The sequence below is a fragment of the Echinops telfairi genome, unplaced genomic scaffold (assembly GCF_000313985.2).
Source record: "Echinops telfairi isolate 266 unplaced genomic scaffold, ASM31398v2 ScPeMD7_53;HRSCAF=182, whole genome shotgun sequence".
NCBI classification, from domain to species: Eukaryota; Metazoa; Chordata; class Mammalia; order Afrosoricida; family Tenrecidae; genus Echinops; species Echinops telfairi.
Genome location: NW_022103951.1, coordinates 3,302,486 through 3,320,477, shown reverse-complemented (window position 1 = coordinate 3,320,477; position 17,992 = coordinate 3,302,486). Strand labels below are relative to the sequence as shown.

The 17,992-nt window shown below is 41.7% G+C and overlaps 1 protein-coding gene across 1 annotated transcript; it reads left to right on the top strand.

Annotated features, from left to right (window-relative positions):
• The first annotated feature begins 578 nt into the window (after positions 1-578).
• EIF2S3 (eukaryotic translation initiation factor 2 subunit gamma) lies at positions 579-17,456 on the top strand. Its single transcript, XM_004709912.2, has 12 exons — positions 579-658; positions 1,133-1,196; positions 3,412-3,539; positions 3,639-3,760; positions 6,602-6,696; positions 7,763-7,921; positions 8,894-9,028; positions 10,738-10,832; positions 11,656-11,800; positions 12,542-12,711; positions 14,780-14,952; positions 17,051-17,456. The coding sequence occupies exons 1-12, from the start codon at positions 581-583 to the stop codon at positions 17,112-17,114; spliced, it is 1,428 nt and encodes a 475-aa protein (XP_004709969.1). The 5' UTR covers positions 579-580; the 3' UTR covers positions 17,115-17,456.
• The last annotated feature ends 536 nt before the right edge of the window (positions 17,457-17,992 follow it).

Here is a 17,992-nt window from a genome sequence, read left to right as displayed (position 1 = left end):
CCTTCCTCAAACTTCCACGCGAGGGCGCCCGCCCCACCGCCCGCCTAGGGACGCGGTGCTGTAAGAGTGGCTGGCTCAGCACGAGGCTTCCATCCGGCCAGTAGCTCTGCCGCCGGCGACGCGGATCCGAGCCGAATTCGCCTTATTAAACTATCGGAGTCAGTAAATCCGGATATTCTCTCTTTATTCTAGATTCACATCATACGTAGGGCTCTCAAATTCCGGGAATCCCGTTTGGTCACCCCTGCAGGAAACGGAAATGCCTTCTCCCTTGCCACCGCGCGGCTCGAGTTGCATCACCCAGTTCTCAGGGGGTCCTTTTCTGGAGCTGCCCTCAGGATTGCCTGCACAAATAGCCAGCAGGTCTACGATCCTGGAACGCTTAATAGTGTCTTCTCGGAAGCCTACCGGCGCTGAATGAGCCTATGCGGAGAAAAGTCCAAGGTGCGAGGCCTCGGTTACACAGCTCGCCCTCCCTCCCCGGCTTGGGCACTCCGTTGACGTCCCGCTTCCCTGGCCCCGCCCCCTACGAGGGAGCTTGCACGCTGTCAGGCGGTAGGAGGACCAACTTCCTTCCTCTATGAGCAAGATGGCGGGGAATGAGGCTGGAGTCACTCTGGGGCAGCTTCATCTTTCTCGGCAGGATCTCACCACCTTGGTAAGGTACCTCTTTGGAGGACGCACAGTGAACTTGAGTGATGGTGGCCACGCCTCCTAGCAGAGACTGGGACAAGGCAGTGCCGGGATGTCGGGAGCCGACGTGACTATTTGAGCTCCGGCTCCGGAGCGCATGCTGCCACTCGCTCCGACCATTTGGCGAGTTCGATGTGCGTAGGCTGCTTGTGGGACCCTGAATTCCTCAAGCATCCGACTAGAAAGTCACAGTGTCGAATGCCACTAAGATCTGAAAGGCCTGGGAAGGGAGTGTCTGCCCTTGCTGTTGCAGTGGCAAAGTTGGGGGTCGCGGGCCTTTAGATTGCCTAGGGAGTGGAGGTGTAGTGCTCAGAGGAAAAAATTGTGTAGGAAACGCACTGTAGAAGTAACAACACGGTGGTGAGCAAACGTTGAGTCGAAGGAACAGCCCTGTTTTGTCTTTTGTGCGGTGGTTTAAAAGAAAAATGTTTCCTTGTAGGATGTTACCAAATTGACACCACTGTCCCATGAAGTCATCAGCAGACAAGCCACCATCAATATAGGTAAGAATCATTTGGAGTCGTGCATCGCTTCATCACCAAACCGGAAGTTTTAATTTCTCGGGGTTGGATAGAATTTTATGCTGTAGAAGACATAATCAGATCATTGTGACCAAGCACGCAGTCTTTCTTGGGGAGCACAACTCAAAACTCAACTGCCATTGAGCACATACTTATTTACAGCGACCCTATTGGACAGAGAACAACTACCCCTTTAGGCTGGTTTCCAAGGCTAAATCCTTATGCCAGGAGAAGCCTCATTTTCCTCCTCCGAGCATCTGTGGTTAGCAGCCCTACCATAATCAACGCCACCAGGGTCCTTGGGAAGCATCGAATGCTGCAAATACCTAGTTTACAGACTAGGTGAGAAGGAAAGATGTTGGCGTGAAAAATGTAACATGAGGCATGATATAGTCATATGTTACAGAAGTTTAAAGAAGAGTTGGAAATGTGGCTATACTTGCTACACAGGGTTCTTGCAAGAGTTTGTGAAAGTCATTTGATATATGAGCTATTATTAGGGGGACACCTCCCTTTAATTGGCACCCTTAGAACTTTACAGAAGTTATATTGACTGTAAATTTTAGATATTTCAGAGTCTGTGCAAACATTGCAGTAAAGCCTAGTTAAAAGTTAGACTCTACCATGAGTCCTTTAAAAAGCTTTAAAAGTAAAGCTACCCTTGACAGCATTGCTGTAATCAAACGTGGGTTTTATTACTTTTCTTAGACGTTTTGGTTCTATTGGGATTCAGAATACCTATACCTCTAGAAATGCTGGAACATTTCTTAATGTACAAAATCTTATGTGCAAGTGTTCATTTCAAATTACGGCAGTCTTTTCTATAATAACATGCTGAACACTGCTTACACTGCATGTGTTTTCCAGGAGCTTCAGATATCGATTTGTGTGGGTGTGTGTAGTAGCAGTTTAGGATATACATAACCCAGTGAAGCCTGCATTTTTCAATTTGTACGATCATTCTTTTCTGAACCGCTCCTCCCTCCCTTCACATGACACCATTGTCCTCTAAGGTTCCTATCAATCTGTTGATCACATTGATCCAATATAGATAGCTCCTAAAAGCTAGTGCTCAAGGCAGACATTTTTTCCTAGTGAGGCTACTTTGTTTAGTTTTAAGACTGCTGGGGGTACATTTGGTTTAAAGATTATCTCAAGGCACTAATTTCAAGGAAGTCTAGAGTCTGTGAGAACTTGAAGCTCTGTGTTGGCAGTTTTCCTTCTTGACCAGTATTCTATTGAATCTTTTATCAAAATAACCGGTAATGGTGGCTGGATACCATCTAGTTCTTCAGGTCTCATGGCAAAGAAGACAGTTCTTTTTCTTATTCCTGACTCTCCTTCCTCTTTAGTTCCAGGAGAATAGAAAGCAAGTTTTGTGCCTTGGATGGCTGCTTACACTAGGCAACAAACATATTCTTATGCCAGTTAACTGGGGTGTCCCATGAAACCATGGCCCTAAGCCTCCAACCAAGGAACCAAATCTCATGAGGTTTCTGGTTATAAATAATCAGCCTCTGCAACTTTTGTCATTCTAACTATAGCATGCTGCTTGCCAATTCAACTTTTTACAGTTGTGCAGTTACAATTGTGTAACAGCTGTTACGGTATTCTACTGAGTAACTTTTCTTTTTCCGCCAGTTAACCCCCTTCGATCTTTGCCCTCCTGCCTCTGAGAAACCACTTTGGCCTTTGCTTTTGCCTTTTTATGTCAGTGAGATCATTTACTATTTGTCCTTTTGTGGCTGACTTAGTTTACTCAGTATAATGTCTTCAAGCCCCATCCATAGTCTAGCATGTTGTCAATCCTTTGCTTCTGCTCCTGGGTGAGTAATAGTCCATTCATTGTATGTGCCACATTTTGCTTAGCCAGTCACCTGTTGCGAACTTTAGTGTGTCCACCTTATGACTGTTGTGAATAGTGCTGTCATGCTGTGAGTCTGCTTTCAAGGGTTTTGGGGTTTTTTTGGTGTATACCACTGGATATGGTGTTTAAACATGGAAATTTCTCTTTAGGCCTTTTGTCAGAACAAGTTTTAAGTCGGAGTGGATTTATTGAGGGAAAACAAGTCATTATTGGTGTTGCATTGCTATTGACAACACGGAGTTATGCTTTTGGTTAGCTACTCTTAACACTCTGGAAATAGTTGATATAATTGGCTGCATGGGAAATTACTATTTTGTATTTTGTCTCTAGGCACAATTGGTCATGTGGCTCATGGGAAGTCTACAGTTGTAAAAGCTATTTCTGGCGTCCACACTGTCAGGTTCAAAAATGAACTAGAAAGAAATATTACCATCAAACTTGGATATGCTAATGCTAAGGTGAGTTACATGTGGGAGAAACTAGAAGCCAGTTAACTTCAATTGTTGAATATGCAGATGATCAACCTCCTTTTTTTTTTTTTTCATTAAAACTTACAGATTTATAAACTTGATGACCCAAGTTGCCCTCGACCAGAATGTTATCGATCCTGTGGAAGCAGTACACCAGATGAGTTTCCGACAGACATTCCAGGGACCAAAGGGAACTTCAAATTAGTCAGGTGCTCTCTCTCATGCTAACTGCACTCCACATTGGTGATGTAATGTACTTTTAAAAAAATCATTTTATTAGGGGCTCATACAACTCTTACCACATTCCATACACACATCAATTGTGTAAAGCGCATTTGTACATTCATTGCCCTCATCATTCTCAAAACATTTCCTCTCCACTTAAGCCTCCGTCATTAGGTCCTCATTTTTCCCCTCCCTCCCTGTTCCCCCCTCCCTCATGAGCCCTTGATAATTTATAAATTGTTATTTTGTCATATCTTGCCCTGATAGTGTACTTTTTAAAATATTTAACATGGTGATGTAAACCTAATTACAGAATGGCTCTAATTTTCTATTGTTTTGTTGCCTATTGTGAAAATAATTTGAAGAGTCAACTATTCATATTTCAGATTGCATCCCCACCCCCTAAATTTTGCACCCAAGATGAGCCTCACTAGCTTCACCCTAATCGTGATCCTGAACAGGGATCAGCAAACTTCACTCCACCATATAGTATGTTTTACTTTGCAAGCCACGGTTTCTGTTACACCTACTTAGCTCTGCCCTGTACAGGCATAGGTATGCCTCATTTAATGTCTTCTGACTTTAAATATGTCTGTAGGCTGGGACACGCCAGTGTCTGACTGCCCGGACACTATGAGGTTTGGAGACTCCTGCCTGACTGCTGCACATGGCCCTGAAACCCCCTAGTCTGCGGTGACGCAGGCTCAGGCTCCTGCCCTCCAGCCCCCTTGACTCCTGTGATTCAATAGCTCTAGCCCACTTGCACGGGATGACCTTTTCCTAGCCCTGGCTTCTTTCCCCTTAGCATGCACTGTCCCCTCCATGGTCAAGTTCTCACTGATTAGCTGACCTTCCCTGCACCTGACTTAACCCAGAACTTGACATTAGCCTGCAGGACCCATCCCACCACTCACTGAGTACACTGCCCAGCAGCCCCAGGCCTGTGCACCTGGCAGCCCCACGTCCTGCAGACACGGGTTCACACACCATCCAAGTCACATTACATCCGATTTCAGACTATACATTAGATGTGAGGTGACATGTCTATTTTTTTAAGCGTCTATATCTTAAAGCAGGTGGAGGTAGTATGTAAATGAAAGGTTTGGGTCATGGGCCAGATCTGACTCATGAGCCTTGTTTTCTCAACCTTTGTTTTAAATCATGACAGTGTAACAGTATAATTAAAAAACCTTTAGCAGTTCTGGGTGAGTTCTAGAGTTTTGTTCAAATAGTGCTGACATCGCCTCTTCACATTGGCAATTCCAGTTGGAGATGCTAGAGAGACCTGCAGCAAATTAGCGTATGTACTCGTGTATAAGCTGAGTTTTTCAGCACATTTTTAAATGCCGTTTTTGTGGTAAAATTCGGTTCCTTGGCTAATACTCGGGTGGGCTTATACTCAAGTATATACAGTAACTCTTCAGATGGCACTCCCCAACCAGCTGCTCATTTTACAGCTTCTTAGGCTTTAGCTTTCAGGTTGATGGCGGTTTCCCATATATCTGCTACCATAGTCTCTATTATAATCGGTTTGATTAGATTGGGGTTTCTGTGTAGAAGTTAGGATATCTTATAAACAAAACAGCTTAGGTACACTTTGCAAGTACCTGCAGTTTATATATTAATATATAAATTAATATATAAAATATTGGTATTATGAAAACCCTATTTCCACATGAATTTAGGAAAATGAACTTTAAGCCATCTTCAAAACATGATCAAGGACAGTGGTATCTTCAAAGACATAAACAAAACAGATAGGAAATCACAAGATGTCATATACTTGTACCTGAAATCAGATGTGAGAAATAATTAAAAAGTCACCTAAAAATGTGCCCCCACATAACACATAAATTAGGAAAGAATTATGTACGCATAACCATGTTTCTATGAAAACTCCAAAAGACAAATATTTTTAACAATATAAAGATGATTACGAGATTAAGAATAAAGTTTAGGACACTGAGCCTTAAACACAACCTCAATTCACATGATTTTGAAATAAAATGTTCACTATTTATTGCCTTTTCTTAAATTGTCTTTGCTTTACTCTTTGCATACTTAGAATTTAAATTCAAGAGATGCTTAAAAACAAGATTAAAATAATATTTTTAAAAGAACATCTTTTTGTGCTGCCCATGTACTCAAAATTATTTGGAAAATTAAAAAAAGAACATCTTTCTCATAGAGAAAATGTTATATAAGATCATATGTCCTGATCATTGATCATGATCAAATATTCCTGACAACATGAAAGTAAATCAGACAGCTTTGAAGTATTTAACCAGATCTATTTCCACCATCATTACATGAATTCAGTAAAGCGATTACCTGAAAAACTTAAGCTCTATGTGGGTCATAGGTCTCAAAAAAATGACAATTTTGATATAGGAGAAGTGAGAATAATCTGGTTTTGCAGATGAATACTGGGTACAATAGCTATAAAATTATATACTTAGTTCTAATCATTAATAAATAGGACTTTGGGAAATTTGGGGGGGGTTGGTTAGTTATGAGGCCACCAATTATATCTTCTTAATGTACAGGGGAAAATATATATATTTGGAATAACAGGAGTGAATATTTACATTGAGTTGACCAGCTATGTATGTAATTTTAAAAACCTATTATGGATAATTATACTTTTTTTCCTTTCTTTTTTTTTAACTTTGTTTCTTTAATTTCAGAAAGAAACCTATTTTTAAAAAACTCTAGTTGTTTTTTTTTATTCCAAACTTCACCATCAGTGAACTAGGAAATCCCCTAAGTGACTGGTAACTTGGATGTGTAGGTAGTGTTTTTTAAGGCTGTTTTTCAATTGTCAGGCACGTTTCCTTCGTGGACTGTCCAGGCCATGATATTCTGATGGCTACCATGCTGAACGGGGCCGCAGTGATGGATGCAGCTCTTCTGCTGATAGGTAAGTGGGACCCCAATTGGCTTGGCCAGACCAGTGTGGAGCAGATCCACAATGGAATGTTAAAAGGATGATTTGAGTGGAAACTAACATGCCACACAGTGACTCAGGGAGATATGCCTGCCTGCCAACTTTCACAAAATACTAAAGCTTGTTTAGGAGTGGATGTCTTGTGAGGTTTATAATAGTATTAAAAAAACAAAACAGCAGGGCATGCCCCTCTCACTTAAAATCATGAGGTGATTTGTTATTTTAGTTTTTGATGTAAGCATAACAGTACATGAAGGGTGGGTTCGTGGGTTTTCTGTGGAGGTGGAGGGCTCGTCTCCAACTCTCCACTGGAACCGTGACTTAAAAATCAAACCCAATGCTCTCAAGTCAATGCCCACTTAGCGCGACCTGACAGGACTAGAGGAGAGCTGCCCCTATGGGTTTCGGAGGCTGTAACTTGTTGAGGAGGAGCCCCAGTGTGTAGTTGTATTGCATCGTTCTTTGAAGTGCTCTCTACCTCTCGGGAACTTGGTTGGGCCAGAGCAGCTTTAAAACTGGGTAAAGCCAGGGGGCCTATGCCTTGGGCCTGGAGCAAAGGCTGAGGTCCTGAAAAGACCCCAAAGAACCAAACTAGTTGATCCTAAGCTTCTAGTCCAGGCCCAGGAATAGGGGTCCAAAAAGGTGGGAGTGTCCAGTAAATGCCGTTCCAGAGCCAGGAGCATGGGCAAGAGGTGGACAGTGGCAGTGATTCAGTGATAGCCAGGATCCTTGCCTTGAGCAGGGTAGGGACAGCCAAGGGGCTATTTGATTCCTTTTGTGTTGGTGGTGGTAATAACAGGTCACATAAAGTTGGCTACCATTTCATCGTTGACATTTAGTTGCATTCAGCATATTTACAATATTGTACAGCCGCTCCTATGACCTGGTTCCAGAGCTCTTTCAGCACCCCTGAAGGAAAACCCTATTACGTGTTAAGCGGTCACACATTCCCCTTTAATCTGCTTTCTACCTCTGGGCATTTGCCTGGTGCCAGTTAATTCTTACATATCTTTTTCTTTTTTCATTCCTCATCACCTAGCTGGTAATGAATCGTGTCCCCAGCCACAGACATCTGAACATCTGGCTGCTATAGAAATCATGAAATTGAAACATATTTTGATTCTACAAAATAAAATCGATTTGGTGAAAGAAAGTCAGGCTAAAGAACAGTATGAACAAATTCTTGCGTTTGTACAAGGTAAGAAACTATGATACCCTTTCAACCTATTAATTACTTTGGAGAGGCCTGTAATCTCTGTGATGTTGCTAGGTGCCAATGAGTCCATTTTCAACTCATTGTGACCCCAGGTGGCAAAGTCGAACTGGCCCACAGGGTGTCCGAGGCTATGGTCTCTACCACAGCAGCTCCACACGTGGGCTGCATGCACCTGGACCCCCACGCCCGCCCTTTTGCTCAGCGGCTCGGTGCGTCACCACCAGGGCTTATTTCATCCACATATTACATGTTAAATGAGCTTTTGTTAGAATCAATTATCTGAAGCATTAAAGTGATGAGTCATACACTTCATTTCTTTACCAGCAAATTGCTGGTTGCCACTGAGTTGGTTCTAACTCAAGGAGCCGGTGCATGAGCAGAGAGGACACCTCCCCCCGCACCACCCATTCGCATCACCCAGAGACCCACAGCCTGGTAGTCATCTGATAAAAGACTTCGTATGAATGTATTTTTGTCACGAAGAAAGTCATTTTGATAAAAATCTTATGCTTGGTCAATTTCTTTGACCAGCCTGTTTGACATGTAATTATTGTGCGCCAAGAGTCTTTGATTGGCAGTCAGAAATTTATATCTTGACATTTATTGGGAGATTAATTATGTGTTACTGGAAATCTTTTCAATTAGTATGCTTCTCTTTCCCAGGAGTGCTAGTATCTTATTCTTTTAAGCAGTTTTAGCTGTTTACTACTAAATATACCTCTTACAATATCTATTTCTTATCAACTTCCCCTTCGTGGGATAGTATTTTCAAGAACGAAAACAAACGTAGCACGTCAGCATCACGCTAAACAGACGGATCACTTCCCAGCTGCCAGTGTGTGTTTGGGGTGGTCAGGCGGCTGTTTTAGTAATTTCAGCACGTTTCATGTAAGAGTTGGAGAACACAGTGTGTAAAACCCAAGACTTTAGATCTCTCCGAATCTTATTGAATAGGTACAGTGGCAGAAGGAGCGCCGATTATTCCAATTTCTGCTCAGCTGAAGTACAATATCGAAGTTGTCTGTGAGTACATAGTAAAGAAAATTCCAGTACCTCCCAGAGACTTTACTTCAGAACCCCGACTCATTGGTAAGTGATAGGATTCACCTTTAACTCTTATTTCACCTTTGTGCAGAGATGATAATTCACTGTAGCTTAACAATTTGGGGGTTTTCAAAAAGGGCTTGGCTATATGAAATCCAAGAGCAACTGCTTGTTTTAAACTCGGTGGCATGAAATACCTGCTGGATCACATTACTGGATGAGGAAGAGTCCTTTATACCATAGGCGGGAACTGTTCACCTTTTTAGGTGTGGTCAAGGTTCAGTAAAACTGTAATTTCTATGGAATTGCTACATTTTAGTCAGTAACCGGAGGTTAGAACTTTTTTAGAAATGATTTTAATGAAGACTTTATTGTCTCTCTTAGCTTGACTTGAAGTTTGCTATAACATTATCAGTCAGTTGATTAAGCCTGCAGTTTCTACTCAAGGATGGAAGATTCTTTTCAGAAAAGATATCTGAGCCCCTCTGGTTCTTCCTCCAGGCACCCTGTGGTTGGGGTGGGAAGTGTATGCGTGGAGCATTGTTATATGGGTCATTCTTTATAGATTGCTTTTCTCAGCACTGAAGTGCAGGTTCTGTGTTGTAGAGTTTTGTAGTTTAAAAGAAAGCTAACAAACAGATCTATGAAGAGAAAAGGCCACAGCTCCCCCGGCCTCCCATTTCCAGCCTCAGCCTTCAAGTACCCAAAGTTGAGTGTTGATTTGGGTGTTCCCACTCCTCTTTTTCCTTTGTACCCTGACCCTGGCTACTTTATTTCTTCTTTAAGGGCGTGGGGTCATCTTGGGCATAATATTTTTACAGGTAGTTTTTTTGTTTTTTTCCTCCCCTTAACACAGTATATGAGAGTTATCCTTCATTATCTTTAGCTCTACCTGTCTTAATCAATAGCTGTGTGGTACTCTCATCATATGCCTATACTAAAATCATCACTTATTACTGAACTTTCACAGTATTGCCTTTTTTTTATTCTGCCATAAAGTAAGGCTGCTATAGAAAGCATCGGGGTAATCATTAATACTTAACATGATCACACAGCTGGCGCTATGGTATACACACTGGGTAGACTAGAAAAACAAATCCATAGACACTCATGTGTATACGAGAGAACTTTATGTCAAAGAGCAATTGTATATTAAGAAAACAGCCCAGCCCAGTCCAGATCAAGTCCACAAGTCCAATATTAGCCCATATGTCTGATACCAATCTATAAAGTCCTCTTCAGACTCACAAAATACATGCAATGATGCAGAATTCAGGATCACAGGCCAGTGGGTTGGGAGTCTTGTGGATCCAGTGGCAATGTAAGCATCTAAGCACTGGCAGCAGTCTCTACATGGCTTCTCTGGCTCCAGAGGTCTGGTTACATCGGGGTATGTCCATTTGACTTCTCCAGCTCCCAGGATGTAGCACCATGTGCCTTGTCAGAGCATCTCCAAGGGAGTGAGTCTTGTTAACAGAGAGTCTCCAAGGTAATGAGCCGAGAGAGAAGTGTCTCTCACCTCCAAGGAGGAAATACAGGTGTTTCCAGAATTCTTAGGAGAAGGACATGCCCACACAGAGGCTTCATTGGCTATATCTTGATTAACAGGCCAGACTCTACCCCTTCACTCATAATCCTCTCAAATTGACACCAGATTATGTAATTATCACAGCTACTATTGTAGAAAAGTTTATCTTGGAAAAAAGTATCTCTTCTCAAAATGACAGGATTGACTTTAATGTGCTTTCTTTTAGTGATTAGGTCCTTTGATGTCAACAAACCTGGCTGTGAGGTTGATGACCTTAAGGGGGGTGTTGCTGGAGGTAGTATTCTCAAAGGAGTGTTAAAGGTAAGCTGGGCTGTGAGTTTTAGCTTTTCTTCTCCCTTGCGTTGATCAGGGGAAAAAGGGGTAGGGAATTCAAGTTAAAATAAAATTTTTTTTTCAAGTGTCTTGGTACTTGATAAAGATTTCTTGGTCTTCTATTGTGCCTTTTGAGTGGCTTACACGTCTGTGCGCCTTGGAAGTACGGAGAGGAGGTCTGGGAGCATAGTGGGTTGTGTTTGGCTGCTAACTACAAGGTCAATGATTCAAACCCACCAGCCACTTTGAAGGAGAAAGAGGAGTCTTTCTACCCCTGTAAAGGTTTCTAGCAGGGGTCCTCAAACTTTGTAAACAGGGGGCCAGTTCACTGTCCCTCAGACCCGTTGGAGGGCCAGACTATAGTTTAAAAAAAAAACTATGAACAAATTCCTATGCACACTGCACTTATCTTATTTTGAAGTAAAAAAACAAATGGGGCAAAAACACCCGGCGGGTCGGATAAATGTCCTCGGCGGGCCAGTCTGAGGATGCTTGGTTTATAGTCTCAGAAACCCACGGGTGTAGTCCTACTCTGTCCTGTAGGGTCAGTATGAGTTGAAATTCATTTCGGTGGCTGTGAGTGTGGGACACATTTTATATGTTGACGGACTTGTGTTCCAGGTCGTTGTGCGACAGATGAATGGCTCAGGTTTTGAAGATCTCTTTCATATCCTCCTGCTGGACCCCTTAATAATGATCTCTGGAGTAAAAGAAGGATTATATTTTCAGTTTCATACCCTGACTGTGAGGACTCTTGATGTATAAATAGTAATTGTGTTACCCCAAATATTGCCAATTTGTATGCTTACAGGTGGGCCAAGAGATAGAAGTCCGACCTGGTATTGTTTCCAAAGATAGCGAAGGAAAACTCATGTGTAAGCCAATCTTTTCCAAAATTGTGTCACTTTTTGCGGAGCATAATGATCTTCAGTATGCGGCTCCAGGGGGTCTGATTGGTAAGCATTTCCTATCATCCCTACGCTTTGAGTTGGAGGGCCTTCTTGGTCCCATTCATAGGTTATGGATTACTCAGATACACATTCGCTGTAAAATTCTTGATAGTAAACGAAAATGTGGGTGGGTGTGCATTCATGTGGCTATGCTGTTACTTTTCAGCCAGAAGCTATTAATTTTCAGTCAGAAGATGGTTTCATGTTTGTAAGAAGAATTACTATTTTTGTGTTTAGTTTTTACTGTGATGGAATATACATGGCAAAGCATTTGCTGTTCCAGCCATTTCTATGGTGCTAATCCAGTGATAGTACATTCCCTGTTGTTGTGCAGCTGCCACCGCCATTTCCAGAATGTTATGTGAAATCTTTGTAGAGAGATAACCTTTTTGATCTTCAAGGGCAAGCAGATGGTCTGCGGGTTACTCCTGCATTTTTGTGTCTTCCCAACCTTGGTTCCAGGTGTTCTGACTCAGTTTTGTGTTAGGCTATTATCTCTCCTTGCCGTTCATATTTGTCAAGAGAATCATATTTGTAATCGCCTAACTAATCTACAAGTTTATAGTTTTGTTTCTTCAGATGCAACAGAATTTGTCAGATAGCTGTTTTCTCTGAAAGTTCTGAGAACATGAAAATATCAGGCTATTAAGATGCATAGATATGTATTAAATGTGGGGGTAAATGACTAGCTATATATGTGTTGTAAGAAACATAAAGTTGCATTATCTGCATCTTACTTTCTACTAGGAGTTGGAACCAAAATTGACCCCACATTGTGCCGAGCGGACAGAATGGTGGGGCAGGTACTTGGTGCCGTAGGAGCTTTACCTGAGATCTTCACAGAGTTGGAAATTTCCTATTTCTTACTCAGGCGGCTTCTAGGTGTACGTACTGAAGGAGACAAGAAAGCAGCCAAGGTAAATTGCTTTTTAGAATCCCCCCACCACCAAAAAAGGCAAATAGTAGTATTAAAGTTAATTTTGTTCATTCTGTTGTTACCAAGGGATTAAGAAATTTGACTTCCTGAAAACTGGAAAGGTCCAGTTCTTTCTGCTAATAAGTCAGTGTTTTTAACATGGATAATGTGAATATTATACATTTGTTTTTGTTTTCTCTCTCCTCTGGGCACCAAGCTTGTTACACGTGTGGGTATACTGTATACAGAACACATGTTAAATGCAATCAGCTATAAGTCGAGTTTAAAATATTATTTCAAAGGTAAAAGTATGACAAAGACTTGATATTCTTAATAGACTTGTGATTTTTTAAGGAGCTCTTAGATTAGGTTGACAGAAAATTGCTGCTCCCCAATACTGGCAAGGATGTAGGGAAATAGCAATCATATGCTTTTGAGAAATTATAAATTGATAGCCCTTTGGAGGAAAGAGGCTTATCAACATTTCACATGTGCCAGCAAATTTCATTGTAGCCTTATTTATTTTCACTAGCAAGTATTTATTAAGGGCATATTCACTTCGTGTGAAATGTGCTGATTGAAGAGGAAAAAGGTGGGCGGTGTGTACATACAGAGAAAGCTCTGTGCTATAGTAAAGTGGGATTGAGGACCAGGATAGCCGAAGTAGAGAATTCTCTTACCTGGTTTTGACGCTGGGCTTCTCTTAATTATAAACCTCGGAGTGTCAGTGAAAAATTCACACAGACCCAATCTGCCTGTCCCCCGCCCCTCCAGATAGGATGTTCTTCCTGTTTCTCAGTAGGTTTTATGAATGTTTCACTGAGTGCCTAACGTGGCTTTTCTGTTCTTCGGAGAATCTTAGAATGAGTGTAGCCACCTCATGTTAGCACTGAACAGTCTGTAATGGGGGGCATGAAATGGTTACGCCAGAGTAGATCTTGACCTTCAGCAGCCAGATCCTCAAGCCTTTGCATATCAGGATATGCAAAGTCATAAGGAGAGAAATCATTTTGAATGTGAGTCACGTGCCTATAAGTTTGTAGGATTGTCATGGGTTTTTTCTGTTTTTGTTTTTTTAACAGTTTCTTCAATTAAGATTTCCCTCCCTTCCCCTAGCTATCTGGCTTTTAATAAAAACGTGAAACAATTAAAATCAGTGATCTGAATCCATTTTGACTCACAATAACCCTTAAAGTTTTTCAGGCTTTAAATCTTGATGAGAGCCAACAGCCCTATCTTTCTCTCACGGAGTAGCTGGTGGGGCGCACACACACATATATTACGTACATACAAATAATGTGTAAAAGCAGTGTGGCGGCAGTGTCAGACTTGATCTAACTTCACAAAGAGAAGGAGAAATAAACTGTCTGTTAACAGCAAGACTGGCTTTTTTGAGGCAGAGGTCAGGCATGCCTCAACCTTTCCATCAGATATTTCTCCCCTGGCCCTCTACACTTATCTCTGCCGGGCTTGAAAATGGGTAGCAATGGCCACACAGAACTCGGGATGATGGGGTTTATTAGAGAAGGAATAGGTTCTAACTCCATATCAGGAAACGACGCGGGCAGTTCCTGTGCTGGGCAGCCCCTGAGCCTGGCCTCTGTCCTGCTCAGGCCAGTATCACGTAACTATCATGACAAAGAAAACTGCCCAGAGCGCCTCACTCTGCCTGAGGGCTCTCAGCCCTGGCTCTGGAGATTGACAAGCCTGAGCTCTGGAGGTTGAATCAGGGAACTGAGAAAGCTCACCACTCTGCCTTGTGCCGTTTTTCCAGTTCTGTGGCCACTATCTCAGTTTCCCCTGTTACAGCTCTCTCCCTATACACCCTAGATCCAAAGGATTCACTCTACTCCTGGCTGGCTCCCATGTCTGTTCTAGAATTCTCTTTGAAGCCTTTGTCTGGTTTCAGCCCAACAAGCCCCTGTCAGCAAGACACACACACACACATACACATAAACACACACAGGTCACAACGCCACAATGGCTTGCTTATTTTCTTAAGTATCTGGCCAGTATCCATAAGTTGTCACCATTTGGGTGCTTATTTTTCTTCCCGTCGATTTCCCTAGGTGCAAAAGCTATCTAAGAACGAAGTGCTCATGGTGAACATTGGATCCCTGTCAACTGGAGGAAGAGTTAGTGCAGTGAAGGCTGATTTGGGCAAAATTGTTTTAACTAATCCTGTGTGCACAGAAGTAGGAGAGAAAATTGCCCTTAGCCGGAGAGTGGAGAAGCACTGGCGGTAAGTTTAGCTTTGCCACTGTCCAATAAAGACACTTTTCTTGTGGGGGTGTAGTTCTTGGGGTATGTGCACAGAAGCGCAAACCCTTCTTAAAATACAGGTTTTTCCGTGGAAACTGGTAACTGTTTACTCCCAGGTTTCCATCCAAATACAGTATTTAGTTGCCGTTTATCTCATTTGCAACTTACGTCAAAGCAAGGGAGTGAGGCTTAATGTTTCCATTGTCTTTAACATTTGAAGGTTTTACATTTTGAAATTATTTGAAGCCTAAAAGAGAGATTACAAGAATTTTTTGTTTGTTTGTTTTTGAGATTACAAGAATTTTACAGAAAAGTCTTCTGCACTGTTTGCCCAATTAAAAAGAGTATGTCTGAGTGATTATTTTTATCTGAGCCATTTGGGGAGGAGGGAGGTTGTATACCCCTTAATACTTCAGTGTGTATTTCATAAAAACGGAATCTTATTTCATGTAACCACTTCACAAAATTAAGATTGGTAAAATACTGAAATCTACAGTGTAAGTTCCAGATTTTGTTACTTGTCCTAATATAATAATCTCCTTAATTGCATTATCCCCATTCAAATCTCCAGTCTAGGATCATGCATTGCATTTAGTTTCACGTCTCTTCCATCTCTAATCTGAAACTTCCTCAGCTTTCCATAGTCCTACATGACATTAACTGGTGTGACCAAGCTTTATATAGTGGGCCTGATTTGGATTTATTTGATGCTTAAGTCCTTATATAGGCAGTGATGTGTCCTTCTCAGGGACTCCCAACCCTCCCATCACACACTGTCTGCCAGCTCTGGCATTGGGGTGGTGCTTTCTCGTTGCCTAGTTTCTTTGCTCTATAATATTTGTTTGTTTTGTCCTTGCCACTACTAAGTAATCTATAGGAAAACCCTTTGAGAGCATGCTCCACACTCCGTATATTTAGCATCCATTCATTGAGCCTGATTATGAAGGTTATAAAATGATGATTCCCAGAGAAGGTGGGGTGGAAAGGGGGAACCGATTACAAGGAACTATATGTGACCTCCTCCCTGGGGGACGGACAACAGAAAAGTGGGTGAAGGGAGACGTCGGACAGGACAAGATATGACAAAATAATAATTTATAAGTTATCAAGGGTTCATGACAGGGAATTAGGGAGGGAGGGGAAAAATGAGAAGCTGATAGCAGGGGCTTAAGTGAAGAGGAAATGTTTTGAGAATGATGAGGGCAATGAATGTACAAATGCACTTTACACAATTGATGTATGTATGGAGTGTGATAAGAGCTATATGAGCCCCTAATAAAATGATTTTAAAAAGTTTATGGAAAAATGTAATAAAAAGATAATATTTTTTTTTCACAAAAAAAATATAAAAATAATGATTCCCAGAGAGGGTGGGGTGGGAAGGGGGAACCGATTACAGGGATCTATATATAACCTCCTCCCTGAGGGACGGACAACAGAAAATGGGTGAAGGGAGACGTCAGACAGTGTAAGATATGACAAAATAATAATGTATAAATTATCAAGGGTTCATGAGGGAGGGATTGGGGAAATGAGCTAATGCCAGGGTCTTAAGTGGAGAGCAAATGTTTTGAGAATGATGAGGGCAACGAATGTACAAATGTGCTTTACACAATGGATGTATGTATGGATTGTGATAAGGGTTGTATGAGCCCCCAATAAAATGATTTTTTTTTTTAAAAAGGACTAGGGAAGCAGTTGAATGACCCTTTCATTCTTAGTCTTGGAGGTTTAGTTGGTGTCGTTTTGTTCCAGAGGATGCAGTTGATAAGAGTGAGGATGGGCATATTTATAACAGTGACCTTTTGTTTGCTCTTCCTGTCAGTCATGTTGGCTAGAGCCAACATCAGGGGGTTTCATAAAGTTCACTGGAAAAAATGGAATCAAAGCAGGCTTAATTTCTCCCCCGACTTTCTGAAACCTCATGTAGCAGGCCCTAGGGCTCCAGAAGATCATTGTAGATGTTCTTGAATGTGGAAGATGGGTAAAAAAAATAACGTCATGTGAGCACGTGGTAAGAATGATGTGGTTGTGAAATGCATGGTAAGACCCTTACGTTATTTCATTTCGTTTTGCAGTCTAATTGGCTGGGGCCAGATAAGAAGAGGAGTGACAATCAAGCCAACAGTAGATGATGACTGAAGATGCCCGGTTAAATAACAATAAAGCTGGAAAATCGCTCCCCAACCTAGGGATGTGTTTTCACAGTAATACCACAATTCCATTTCACCACTCATTACCTTCGGTGGTAGCCATAAGATTACTCTGAGTATTTACTGGTTAAATTTAACCTCTGGTACTAAAAGCAGTCCATAATAAATTAACAGTTAGTGTAATACTGGATTTACTCTACAGTGTAGCAAAAAATCTGAATCCCAAGTAATGTCAAATTTATACTTTGGAAATCAGATTATTTGCTACAGCCAGTCTTTGGTGTGGCATATATGCCAATTGAACCTGTTTGAAATAAAGATTCTGATCTTATTCCTTTCATCTTTGGGTAGTTCCAGGAATAAAGGGCTGTCACGGCAGTTTTTTTGAAAAATGACTCAGAGCCTCCTTAAAGACCAGCTCCTCTCCCCGATAGTTTCAGTTGGCTTTATCTATGAAATTGAAGGTGTAAAGGAAGTTCATGAGTTCCAATTACATTACCTTTAGAGCCTGGACAAAGCTTTCCTTCCTTGCGTCTCCTAGACTGGAACACAGGCGATGCAAGGCAGTGCTCCCTCCCTTTGAATAGCTCTGATTTGGTCTACTCCTGCAGACCCCAAAGTCTGCCTCCATTGGAACAGCATTTTACCAGCTGATTGTAGGTGGCTAACAACGTGTACTTTCCCAGCCTTTGTTTTAGGTTTCTTAACTCTTGAATTGAGTGTTTGTGGCGTAGATTATAACTAGTAGTGTTCTTAGGCTCTTTCAGGAAGTAAAAGATAATGAGAAGATACAGAGAAAGTCCTTACATTTTGACCTTGTTCTCCCATGTCTCTGCACAGCTCTTTGTTGTATTTTATAATTTCCCT

What these genes read in the sequence shown, in the direction of transcription:
- EIF2S3 (XM_004709912.2), top strand. Translation starts at nt 581, where the DNA reads ATGAGCAAGATGGCGGGGAATGAGGCTGGAGTCACTCTGGGGCAGCTT. An exon ending in AATTCTTGCGTTTGTACAAG is followed by an intron (nt 7,922 to 8,893) that starts GTAAGAAACTAT and finishes CTTATTGAATAG; the next exon opens with GTACAGTGGCAGAAGGAGCG. An exon ending in GGCTCCAGGGGGTCTGATTG is followed by an intron (nt 11,801 to 12,541) that starts GTAAGCATTTCC and finishes ACTTTCTACTAG; the next exon opens with GAGTTGGAACCAAAATTGAC.